Raw genomic sequence first — 13,815 nt, forward strand, 5'->3', positions numbered from 1 at the left:
GTTTTAGTTGGATTAAATTGTGATTAGTCAAGTTTTCTGATTTCATGATTTCTTAAATTGCGGTCATATGACCTCAATCGCTGGAAATAGAATGTCATGAGTATTTCTCTTTACTTGCAATCATAAATACGGGGAATGTCATCAATTGGTATGTCGGTGATTGCATGATTTCCTGAAAGTCTTTCACAGTCTAATTTGGGCACTGAGTATTTCGTCTAAGTTCAGTGCATGTTTCCAACACTTGATGCTTTATGATTTCGGTATATAGCTTCCACAAGAGCATTTCCTGCAAAGACATGCCTTGGTCCCCACTGGTAAGTCATTTCACTTGAACACAGAATCAATAGGCTGAACATGGAAAGGTTATCGCTAGAATACTTATTAGACTGCACGGATTTCTTCTTTGATATTAAGGAAACAAATACACTATGTTATTAACTGTACTTCATTGATGATTCTCAAGTCAGAAAGTACAGGTCTGACTTCCTGTCCTTCAATGCCTGAAAGGATGATCGTAACTGCCAAAAGCACATAGTTAGAAGCACATCGCAGCTCAAACACACACACACCCAGACATATAAACAAAAACAAAGAAACACTCACATGGGCATGATTCCGCATGCCCACAAGTTCATGCAAGCAAACACATACACACAAACACACACATTGTTTTGTAAGGACAGAATTATTCCCTACCATTGTTTTAAGTAAACTAACGCATTCCCCAGGAGTTTTAAGTGAACTCCCTGGGGAATACAAGGGGACATACCCTATGACTCATTCTTTAACTGAGCGCTGATATTGGATTGGTGGACCGCGTACCTGATGGGTGGGTGGGGTGTTCGCGGTAGGCGGGGGTGAGTTATATAAGGGCTGATGCAGCCAGATGGCGCGTCATTTGAAGACTCTCTCGGAAGAGATAGCGTCTTTCTGCAACGTGTGGTCTCAGCAGAAAAAGCTTGTGATCCTTGCTCCTGGCGACATGGAGGCCGATTCACTCCACTTGGGAGGTGAGTGGCAGTTCAACCACTTTTCAAAACTCATATCTTCTCGGCCAGATGCAGCTTTTGCTGAAATTCAGCGGACTTCTCTACCTGAGAAGTCACCACTGTCATCTGAGACCCAAGTCAACCTCTGTGATGATTTGGCTCCCGTGGCAAGACAGCCTGCCCCCAGAAAGAAGCTTCCTCTCAGTAGCAGGAGACCTGCTGCGGTGGGGGCTGGGCTCCAGAATATGGGAAATACTTGCTACTTGAATGCTTCCCTGCAGTGCCTGACATACACACCGCCCCTTGCCAACTACATGCTGTCCCAGGAGCACTTTCAACTTTGTCAGCGTCACAAGTGCTGCATGCTGTGTACGATGGAAGCTCACATTACATGGGCCCTCCACTGTCCTGGCCACGTCACCCAGCCCTCACAGGCATTGACTGCTGGCTTCCATCGAGGCAAGCAGGAAGATGCCCATGAGTTTCTGATGTTCATTGTGGATGCCATGAAAAAGGCATGCCTTCCCGGGCACCAGCAGGTAGATCATGACTCTGAGGACACCACCCTCATCCACCAGATATTTGGAGGCTGCTGGAGATCTCAAATCAAGTGTCTCCACTGCCAGGGCGTTTCGGACACCTTTGACCCTTACCTGGACATCGCCCTGGATATCCAGGCAGCTCAGAGTGTGAAGCAAGCTTTGGAGCAGGTGGTGAAGCCCGAAGAACTCAATGGAGAGAATGCCTATCATTGTGGTCTTTGTCTCCAGAAGGCGCCTGCCTCCAAGACGTTCACTCTACACACTTCTGCCAAGGTCCTCATCCTTGTATTGAAGAGATTCTCCGATGTCACAGGCAACAAACTTGCCAAGAATGTGCAATACCCTGAGTGCCTTGACATGCAGCCATACATGTCTCAGCAGAACACGGGACCTCTAGTCTATGTCCTCTATGCTGTGCTGGTCCATGCTGGGTGGAGTTGTCACAACGGACATTACCTCTCTTATGTCAAAGCTCCAGGAGGCCAGTGGTATAAAATGGATGACGCCGAGGTCACTGCCTGTAGCATCACTTCTGTCCTGAGTCAACAGGCCTATGTCCTCTTTTACATCCAGAAGAGTGAACTGGAAAGATGCAGTGAGAGTGTGTCAATAGGCAGGGAACCAGGAGCCCTTGGCGCTGAACACAAAGACAGGCGAGCAACGCAAGGAGAGCTCCAGAGAGAACCCTGCCTCCAGGTACCTGACTTGGAGGAGCACTTGGTGGAAAGAGACACTCAGGAAAGCACCTTAGACCATTGGAAGTTCCTCCAAGAGCAAAACAAAACCAAGCCTGACTTCAACGTCAGAAAAGTCGAATGTACCCTGCCTCCCAACATGCTTGTGATTCATCCATCAAAATACAAGGGTGGGATGAACAACCGTCATCCTGAACAGCAAAGCTCCCTGCTGAACCTCTCTTCAAGGAACCTGACACCTTAGGAGTCCATGAACACTGACACACTTATTTCTCTGCAAGGGAGGACCAGGAGATCCAAAGGGAGGAACAAACACAGCAAGAGGGCTCTGTTTGTGTGCCAGTGATCTCAGGAAAAGTCTCCACCCAAACGCAGGAGTGCATGTGCACACACACTGACACACACACACATACACGTACACACACACACACCCACGAGGGGGTTCACGCACGCACACACACACACCATCACATCACATACACAGTCAATCCGACATAAAGTAATGAGGAGCCCAGGTTTCTGTCTACACAAGAGGGACAACTGGATAGTGATGGCTGCGTTTCAGGATGAGCCCAGACATGGCAAACATCGAGTTTTGCAGTCGTGAGTCTTCTGAACCTGTGGAGGCAGTGTCTGTGTGTTTGTGTTCATGGTAGATGACATTCAGTGTGAATTTCTGAATATGACATATTGCGGTGTAGGATTGCGCATGAGGTTATTGCAGGGGACGGGGTTGACTATTTTCTCTTGGGGTGTGTTTCATTCGTCAGTTGTTGGTGAGCACCAGAAGTTGAAATTTTGCGAACGTGGGACTTCTGTGGATCCTTCTCCCTACCTTGAGTAGTGGAAACTGGGACGCATTTGAAGAGAGGAAGGGTGTTCTTCTTTTGAACCTGCCTCGCCGTTTTTACATTGCTTGTTGAATGGACCTCAGGCACCCTAGGACTTGTGCCCTTGGTGGAACCCACAGAATGCTGGAGACAGACAGACAGACACACTTGCCTATTGAATGCTGTCCATTTCCAATGAATTGAAGCAGAAAATCATCCCACTGGTATGTGAGTCATTTGGAAGTAAGTCGTATTGATAATAAAGGAAATCAAACACAGGAGCGTGTGTGTATTCAACTAAAATAAAATCAGCAAGTACTGAAATAAATCTCATTTGGTGTGTATCAAAATGGCATTTGGGAGATTCCGGGTCAATCGTCCAGCTGCAAAAGGTGCATCTCTGAAGCACAGTCCCTAAGCTGCAATGAGACTTGTTCATCCGAGGTGGTGTTGCAGTGGAAATGATTGTGGGAAATGGCCCCTTCCTTTTGTGTATTTGCTGATTGGATTTCAGGCTCCGTTTCTCGTTCGGTACAGTGATCCAAGTTGACCAACCCGAGAGTAAAGATGTCGAGGGCATAACTCAGGGCTCCGTACAACCACAGAATCTTGGGTGCAACCCTGCTCAAGCACACAAATGTGCATATTAACAGTGTCTCTGTGTGACGTGTGTGCAAAGTACAGTGTGATGAGCATGACTGGCAGACAGTATGTTGCCATCGTATGTCCCCAACCACCGGAAATAGAATGTCATGAGTATTTGTCTCTTCTTGCAATCATAAATTCGGGGAATGTCATCAATCAGCAGGTCGGTGATTGCATGATTACCTGAAAGTCTTTCACCGTCTAAACTGTGCATTGAGTATTTCGTCTAACTTCAGTGCATGTTTCCAACACTCAATGCTTTATGATTTGAGTATCTAGCTCCCACCAGAGCCCTTCCTGCAAAGACTTATCTTGTTCCCCACTGGCAAGTCATTTCACTCGGATATAGAATCAAGAGCCTGAACATGGAAAAAATCAAGAGGCTGGAATGTCTATTGGATTCCCCGGATCCCTACACACACACACGCACACAGGTGTACAGTCATTTCTACATAACATAATGTGGTCCTCAGGTTTTTGTCTATGTAAAAGGGACAACTGGTTAGTGATGGCCGCATTTCAAGATGATCCCATATCTAATATGTTGTTGTGGAGTTGTGAGTATTCTGATCATGTGAAGGGACTGTCTCTGTGCATGTGTTTTCACAGTAGATGACATCCTGTGTGAATATCTGTAGACTACATTTTGAGGTGTAGGTTTTCCCCTCAGGTTACTGGATGAATTTGAATTTATTGTTCTGTCTTGGTTTGTTTTGATTAGTCAATTGGTAGGCGAGAGTAGGTGAAATTTTGCTAAAGTGGGATATAGGTGAATCATTCTCGTGAATGTGAATAATTGAGACTAGGATGCATTCATAACATTTGAAGGGTGTTCTTACTTTTTATTCCAACTTTTTTGCATTTGTTTTCAACTGATCTCAGGTGCCCTGGGTAGAACCTAGGTAATTCTTGGAACAGACAAACAGATGCTGCTAATTTTATGGTGTGAGTTTAAGTTTAATTTAAAGGGAAAATTTTCTCACCAGTATGTAATTCATTTTCAAATAAGTTATACTTATCATCAATGGAATAATACACAACACACTGAAATGTGTGAGTATGAAACTACAGTCAAATTAGAAAGTTCTTAAATAAACTGCATTTCATGAGTAAGGGATGGAATTTTCAGAAATTCGAGATCAACCATCCAGCTGTGAAATCTGTGTCTTTGAAGCAGTATCCCTGTCCTGAGAGTTGTTTTTCTCTGGTGGTATTTCAGTGGAAACTACTTTGGGGAATAGCCCCTTCACTTTTTATATTTGCTTGTTACTTTTCATTGTAAATCTGCGTTTTTAAACTGTATTTAAATGTTAATAGAATCCATCCCAATAAAACATAACCAACAGATCTTCTCATTTCTAATCATCACAGATCAATCTCTTGTTAGTTATGGTGATCAGTTTACTTACCTGAGAGTAAATGACACCTGGGCAGAACACAGGGCTCCATAGAAGTACAGAATCTTGGGTCCAACCCTGTCCAAGCATCAAAATGTGTATATTAACAATGTGTCTGTGTGAATTGTGTGTCAAGTAAACTGAGTTTAGTAAAACTTCCAGTAGATTATTAATTTGGCTCACTTAGTAATCAGCGAATGAGCTTTACAGAGTATCAATGACCAGTGCCTACCCCGTAGAGATAAGAACTTCCAATGTCTTGTGTGAAACCATGGCATCTGGATTGCTCATGATTCTGAAGATAATTCTGTCCCCCATGGTTTCAGAATCACGGCAGGAGGTGGAAACAGATAACACATCAGTCCCTTGCTCTCTCTGCTCTCTTCACTCAGGAAAAGTCTCACTGGGACCAAGGAAAATCCTATCGTTTCCTAGGGAGAAAGATTTTTCTCAGGAGAGAAAATGGTGACTCCTTCCTCCCTGTTGAGCCTCTTCCTCAGGATTGCCCCTTTGTCTCTCCAGGACTCTGTTCATCAGACCTGAGATGCCCCCTGGTTGAGCACATCTGGCCTATGAACAAATAAGGGGAAGGAATGGTTCCAAAGACTGTACTATGCTCACTCCACCATCCCCTCTGAAACTATCCTGACTTCATGAGCCCTGGGTCAGAAGCTGTTTCTTTATATCTCTAGGCTTTGCCTCACAGCCTAAATCCTGCCCCATTTCCTACATCTTGTAAATTTTGACAAAACCTGTAGAGTCTAGATCTTTATTCCTGACAGGGCAAAGGGAGACACACCAGAATTCTGTCCCTCTGAGACTGCAGGACATCTCAGCTTCCATCAACATTAAATTTTGCATCAAATATAGTTACTGCAGGTCTACCTCACAATGAGTAATGGAAGTTGAGACAACATCTCAGACCCTGTACAGTTTTTGATCAAGCTCATTTAGTTTGGCAATGCTTTTACTCTATAAATCAGTTGTGAAAACACTTAGGATTCATGTTATTTAGTCTTTTAATCAGTCTGTTCTTATTTTCAATGTATTTACTACACATTAGCTTAATATTTCTGATAAACTTTGTTGCAAAATTCTCAATATAATAGTGGCAAACCAAATCCAGCAATACATCAAAAAGCTTATCCACCAAGATCAAATCGGCCTCATCCCTTGGGTGCAAGGCTGGTTCAACATATGCAAATCAATAAATGTAATTCACCACATAAACAGAACTAAAGGCAAAAACCCCATGATTATTTCAGTTGACTCAGAAAAGGTCTTTGATAAAATTCAACATTCCTTTATGCTAAAAACTCTCATGAAACTAGGTATTGATGGAGCATGCCTCAAAATAATAAGCGCCATTTATGACAAACCCACAGTCATTATCATATTGAACAGGCAAAAGCTAGAAGTATTCCATTTGAAATTTGGCACAAGGCAAGGATGCCCTCTCACCACTCCTATTCAATATAGTGTTGGAAGTTCTGGCCAAGGCAATCAGGCAAGAGGAAGAATAAAGCATATTCAAACAGGAAGAGAGGAAGTTGGACTTTCTTTTCTTGCAGATGGCATGATCCTATATCTATAAAATCTCATCACCTCAGCCCAAAAGATTCTTAAGCTACAAGTAACTTCAGCAAAGTCTCAAGATACAAAATCAGTACGCAAAAATCTCAAGCATTCTTATACACCAACAATAGACAAGAAGAGAGCCAAATCACAAATGAATTCACATTTACAATTGCTACAAAGAGTATAAAATACCTACCTAGGAATACAGCTAACAAGGCAAGTGAAGGACCTCTTCAAGGAGAACTACAAACCACTACTCAAGGAAATAAGAGAGGACACAAACAGATGGAAAAACATTCCATGCTCATGGGTAAGAAGAATCAATATCATGAAAATGGCCATACTTCCCAAAGTAATTCGTAGATTCAGTGCTATTCCCATAAACTACCATGGACATTCTTTACAAAATTAGAAAAAACTACTTCAGAATTCATATGAAACGAAAAAAGAGCCCATATACCCAGGACAATCCTAAGTAAAACTAACAAAGCTGGAGGCATCCTGCTACCTGACTTCAAACCATATTACAAGGCTACAGTAACCCAAACAGCATGGTAGTGGTACAAAACAGACACATAGACCAATGGAATGGAATAGAGATATCAGAAATAAGACTGCACATCTACAACCATTTTATTTTGGATGAAAACAAACAATGGGGAAAGGATTCCCTATTTAATAATAAATGGTGCTGGAAAAACTATCTAGACATATGCAGAAAACTAAAACTGGACCCTTCCTTATACCTTATACAAAAATGAACTGAAAATGGATTAAAGATTTAAATGTAAAACCCAAAACTATAAAAATCCAACCCCATATAAAAGTGGGCAAAAACTGGGTGCAGTAGCTCATGCCTGTAATCCCAGAAGTTTGGGAAGGTGAGGTGGGCAGATAACTTGAGGCCAGGAGTTCAAGATCAGCCTGGTCAACCTGGTGAAACTCAGTCTCTACTCAAAATACAATAAATTAGCCAGATGTGGTGGCAGGTGCCTGTAATCCCAACTACTCAGGAAGCTGAGACAGAAGAACCACCTGAATCTGGGAGGTAGAGGTTGCAGTGACCCGAGATTGTGCCACTGAACTCCACCCTGGGTGACACAGCAAGACTCTGTCTTAAAAAGCGAAAATAAAAATATTTTTAAAAGTGGGCAAAGGATATGAACAGACACTTATGCAGCCAACAAACATATGGAAAAAAAAGCCCAACGTTACTGATCATTAGAGAAATACAAATCAAAACCACAGCGAGATGCCATCTCATGCCAGTCAGAATGGCGATTATTAAAAAGTCAAGAAACAACAGATGCTGGTGAGACTGTGGGGAAACAGGAACACTTTTACACTGTTAGAGCGAATATAAATTCAAACGCTGTGGAAGACAGTGTGGTGATTTTTCAAAGACCTAGAATCAGAAATACCGTTTGACCCAGCAATGCCATTACTGGGTATATACCCAAAGGAATATAAATTCTTGTATTATAAAGATACTTGCATGCGTATGTACATTGCCACACTATTCACAATAGCAAAGACATGGAATCAACCCAAATGCCCATCAGTGACAGACTGGATACAGAAAATGTGATACATATACACCATGGAATACTATGCAGCCATAAAAAGGAATGAGATCATGTCCTTTGCAAGGACATGGATGAAGCTGGGAGCCATTATTCTCAGCAAACTAATGCAGGAACAGAAAACCAAATACACATGTTCTCACTTACAAGTGGCAGATGAACAATGAGAAAACATAGACACAGGGAGGGGAACAACATACACTGGAGCCTGTCTGGGGGTGCGGAGGGAGTGCGTCAGAATAAATAGCTAATCCATGTGGAGCTGAATACCTAGGTTACGGGTTGATAGGTACAGCGAACCACCATGGCACACACTTACCTATGTAAAAAACCTGCACGTCCTGCACATGTATCCTGGAACTTAAAATGAAATAAAATAAAATTTTTAAAAACTTTATTTTTTCTAAGTCGTGTTTGCAATTTTCAATGTGAACTTTCTAGTAGACATTTATCATATATAGAATTATATAGTTGATTTTTGAACAACTATGGGTCTGCCATTCTTTAAAATGCAAATTCTTTATGAGTGTGTGTATATGTACACATATGTGTGTATATATATTTGTGTGTGTATATATATGTGTACGTGTGTGTGTGTGTAGATAGATAGATAGATAGATAGATAGATAGATAGATAGATAGATAGATAATGCTCCTGGTCTTCTGTTTGAGTAGGCTGAGAAGGAGGACGGGGAGGAGTGATTGTTCTTGCAGTCTCAGAGGTAGCTAGGTGGAAGAGAATCTGTACAAATGAACACATGAAGTTCTCATTTGTAAGTGTGATTTAAATAATTGTACACCTGGACATAGAAGTGGAATGATAGACACTAGAGATCTGGAAGGGTGAGAGGGTGGGAGGGGCAAATAATAAACAATGGTTCAGATATCTGGATTCCTTGATCCCAAATGGTGTACAATTATTTCTCTTTAATTTGTGTCCATTTACCAGCAAGTTTGAGAGGAGTGAGCCAAGCTCAGAAAGGCATTCAGCTCTAAAATCAGATGTGCATGGCAATGGGCAGAAGTACCCTCTCCCTTTCTCAGAACAAATCCAAGCTTCCTTTATACTCCTTACGTACAGGAAAGTTATGTTCCAAAATGTATTTCTGCTGGAGGCAAAACATTTTATATTTTATGAAAAAAAAAACTTGTAACTTGGTAAAACTTAGAAATTAATATTGGAAAAACAGTAGGGCACTCTCTTTGGGACTTAATCTTTGAGACACTTCAGCAGCATATACAGCTTGTAATTCGTCCTGAGAAAATCCAGATAGTATAAACTTGAGAATGTTCATGAGGAACGGAAAAGTACACATTTACTCACATATTTTACATTAAAGTTTATCAAGGGTATAAATTCAAAAATCTGTTTTACTATGAATGTTCATATGAAAGTACAGACATTCACCTAAATTTTCCTGAAATTATTTAAAAATTAACTTGTCATTGGTAACAGAAACTTCCAAATATCTCCTTTTTACAAGTTTCATTATCCATATTTTCTCTAAAATATTCAGAAGTAGAAAAAAAATATATAGATTAAAATAGCTCATATTTTTCAAATTTAAAATAATTGTTCAGTAACTGGGAAGAAAGGTTTACACAAATTGGAAATTCTGTATGTATATAGAAATTAATAAGATGAGAAAATTATGGCAAATAATAGGGGGCTTTAATAAGTTCATGCAAAATAACAATTATGAAAAAACTATGCATGAACTTTTAGCTTTTGCATCAAAACACACATATGCTAGTTTATTTTAACTTTTTTTAATTTTTGAGACAGGGTTTCACTCCTCTCACCGAGCTTGCAGTGCAGTGGAGCAATCTTGGCTCAAAGTAACCTCTGCTTCCCAAGTTGAAGCGATTCTCCTGCCTCAGCCTTCCAAATAGTTGGGACCTTGTCTGGTTAATTTTTGTATTTTTTGTAGAGGCTAATTTTTGTATTTTCTGTCGAGGCAGGGTTTTGCCATGTTGGCCAACCTCCCAAAGTGCAGGGATTACAGGCATGAGCCACCATGCCCGGACCTGTTTTAACATATGTGAACAGGATTTAAAACATCAGTCTGAAAAGAGCCACATGAATTCTGCCGAACTTGAATTCTGCCAAACCTGAAATAAGAACAAACATCAAATTTATGGGGAAGCTACAAAAAACGGTGAAATAAATTATTATTTATGAAAAGTCTATGGGAAAAATGACCTGAAGGATCAGTCGTATACAAACGGATACCTGATTCTAAGAAGAGGTAAGACAATGTTGAAGATGAAGCCCACAGAGGAGGGGCACCCATTCCAATTTTTGAGAGAAAAAAAAAAATTGTTTCTATGCCCTAATTGAGGAGAACTGACAATTAACGAGAGATATTATAGCCAACACCACAGACATCTCAATTGGTTCAGCTTACACAACACTGACTATAACGTGAAAGTTGAGAAACTTTACATTTGATGAGTCCCGAATACCCTTGTGCCTAGATCAGCTATGGACAAAAGCAGAGCTATTAGTGACTATTTTGAACAAGCAGAATCAAGATCCTGAAGCATTATTTTGAAAAATTATAACAGGGAGTGAAATTGACTTTATCAATAGGATCCTGAAGGCAAAGCACAATTAAAACAATGGCTACCAAGAAGTAGAAGTGCTCCAGTCAAAGCAAAAGCAAACTTCTCAAAAGCAAAAGCCATAGAGGTTTTGGGGATGCTCAAGGCATTTTGCTTGTTGACGTTCTGTAGGATCAAAGCACCATAATATTTGCTTAGTAGGAGAGTTCTTAGAGAAAATTAGCAAATACTTTTGCAGAAAAGTGCCCTGTAAAGCTTCACTAGAGAGTCCCTCTGCACCACAACAACACTTCTGTTCCTTCCTCTCGACAAACACCAGTAATTTTGAAAGAGTTTTCATGGGAAATTATTAGGCATCAACATTACAGTCCTGATTTGGTTTCTTCTGACCTTATTTTTCCTAATCTTGAAATAACTGTAAAGGGCACCCATTTTTCTTTAGTTAATAGTAGAAGACTGCATTGACATGGTTAAATTCCCATGACCCTCAGTTCTTTAGCAATGGACTGAATGGTTGGGATCATCCCTTAATGCAGTGTCTTGACCTCAGTAGAGATTATATTGAGAAATAAAGTTGATATTTATATTTTTATTTTTAATTCCATTTTCACTGACATTTTTAAATCCCTTCACAATTCGCGTTTGTCTCAAAGGTATTTAAATTTAGAAATCATATCAAGTGAGGTTGGTGCCACAATGGCCGAATAGGAACAGCTCCAGCCACCAGCTGCCAGCGTGAACAACACAGAAGATGGGTGATTTCTGCATTTCCAATTGAGGTACCAGGTTCATCTCACTGGGGCATGTTGGACAGTTGGTGCAGGACAGTGGGCACAGCCCAACGAGTGAGAGCCGAAGCAGGGCAAGGCATCACGTCACCTAAGAAGTGCAAGGGGGAAGGGAATTCCTTTTCCTAGTGAAGGGAAACTGTGACACAGAACACTGGAAAATTGGGTCACTCCCACCCAATACTGTGCTTTACCAAGGGTCTTAGCAAACAACACACCAGGAGATTATATCCCATGCCTGGCTCAGAGGGTCCCAAGCCCACAGAGCCTCTGTCATTGCTAGCACAGCAGTCTGAGATCTAACTGCAAGGCGGCAGTGAGGCTGGGGGAGGGGTGCCCACCATTGCTGAGGCTTAAGTAGGTAAACAAGGCAGTCAGGAAGCTCGAACTGGGTGGAGCCCACTGCACCTCAAGGAGGCCTGCCTGTCTCTGTAGACTCCACCTCTGGGGACAGGGCATAGCTAAACAAAAAGCAGCAGAAACCTCTGCAGATGTAAATGTCCCTGTCTGACAGCTTCGAAGAGAGTAGTGATTCTCCCAACATGGAGGTTGGGATCTGAGAACTGACAGACTACCTGCTCAAGTGGGTTCCTGACCCCCGAGTAGCCTAACTGGACAGCCTAACTGGGAGTAGCCTACCGGAGTGGACCTCAAGCAAACTCCAACAGACCTGAAGCTGAGGGTCCTGACTGTTAGAAGGAAAACTAACAAACAGAAAGGACATCCACACCAAAACCTCATCCATACATCAACATCATCAAAGACCAAAGGTAGATAAAACCACAAAGAGGGGGAAAAAGCAGTGCAGAAAAGCTCAAAATTCAAAAAATCAGAGCACCTCTCCCCATCCAAAGGAATGCAGCTCCTCACCAGCAACAGAACAAAGCTGGATGGAGAATGACTTTGACAAGTTGAGAGAGGAAGGCTTCAGTTGATCAAACTTCTCAGAACTAAAGGAAGAACTATGAACCCAGCAGAAAGAAACTAACAACCTTGAAAAAAAGATTTGACGAATGGGTAACTAGAATAACCAATGCAGAGAAGTCCATAAATGACGTGATAGAGATGAAAACCATGACACAGGAACTACATGACAAATGCACAAGCTTCAGCAACCGACTTGATCAACTGGAAGAAAGAGTATCAGAGATTGAAGATCAAATGAAGCAAGAAGAGAAATTTAAAGAAGAAAGAGTAAAAAGAAATGAACAAAGCCTCCAAGAAATATGGGATTATGTGAAAAGACCAAATCTACATCTGATTGGTGTACCTGAAAGTGATGGGGAGAATGGAACAAAGTTGGAAAATGCTCTGCAGGATATCATCCAGGAGAACTTCCCTAATCCAGCAAGGCAGGCCGACATTCAAATTCGGGAAATACAGAGGATGCCACAAAGATACTCCTCAAGAAGAGCAACTCCAAAACACATAATTGTCAGATTCACCAAAGTTGAAAAGAAGGAAAAAATGTTAAGGGCAGCCAGAGAGAAAGGTTACATTACCCACAAAGGGAAGCCCATCAAACTAACAGCAGATATCTTGGCAGAAACTCTACAAGCCAGAAGAGAGTGGGGGCTGATTGTCAACATTCTTTAAGAATTTTCAAACCAGAATTTCATATCCAGTCAACTAAGTTTCATAAGTGAAGGAGAAATAAAATCCTTTACAGACAAGCAAATGCTGAGAGATTCTGACACCACCAGGCCTGTCCTACAAGGGTTCCTGAAGGAAGTACTAAACATGGAAAGGAACAAACAGTACTAGCCATTGCAAAAAGATGCCAACATGTAAAGACCATCGATGCTAGGAAGAAACTGCATCAACTAATGAGCAAAATAACCAACTAACATCATAATGACAGGATCAAGTTCACACATAACAATATTAACTTTAAATGTAAATGGGTTAAATGCTCCAATTAAAAGACACAGACTGGCAAGTTGGATAAAGAGTCAAGAACCATCGATTTGCTGTATTCAGGAGACCCATCTCACGTGCAGAGACACACATAGGCTCAAAATAAAGGGATGGAAGAAGATCTACCAAGCAAATGGAAAACAAAAAAATGGCAGGGGTTACAATCCTAGTCTCTGATAATACAGACATTAAACCAAAAAGATCAAAAGAGACAAAGAAGGTCATTACATAATGATAAAAGGATCAATTCAACAAGAAGAGTTAACTATCCTAAATATATATGCAC

General features: G+C 41.3%; 1 protein-coding gene and 1 long non-coding RNA gene across 3 annotated transcripts in view; one reads left to right on the forward strand and one right to left on the reverse strand.

Annotated features, from left to right (window-relative positions):
• LOC144334825 (uncharacterized) overlaps window positions 1–13,815 on the reverse strand; it is a 28,535-nt gene that overhangs the window by 3,529 nt on the left and 11,191 nt on the right. For both annotated transcript variants that reach the window (XR_013405069.1, XR_013405068.1), the window contains exon 3: window positions 5,111–5,176. This is a non-coding gene — a long non-coding RNA (uncharacterized LOC144334825). The remainder of the gene's footprint in view (window positions 1–5,110; window positions 5,177–13,815) is intronic.
• LOC144334690 (ubiquitin carboxyl-terminal hydrolase 17-like protein 6) lies at window positions 983–2,470 on the forward strand. The gene has a single exon (XM_077966013.1). The coding sequence runs from the start codon at window positions 983–985 to the stop codon at window positions 2,468–2,470; it is 1,488 nt and encodes a 495-aa protein (XP_077822139.1).

The sequence above is a fragment of the Macaca mulatta genome, chromosome 15, assembly GCF_049350105.2.
Source record: "Macaca mulatta isolate MMU2019108-1 chromosome 15, T2T-MMU8v2.0, whole genome shotgun sequence".
Lineage (NCBI taxonomy): Eukaryota > Metazoa > Chordata > Mammalia > Primates > Cercopithecidae > Macaca > Macaca mulatta.

What these genes read in the sequence shown, in the direction of transcription:
- LOC144334690 (XM_077966013.1), top strand. Translation starts at nt 983, where the DNA reads ATGGAGGCCGATTCACTCCACTTGGGAGGTGAGTGGCAGTTCAACCAC.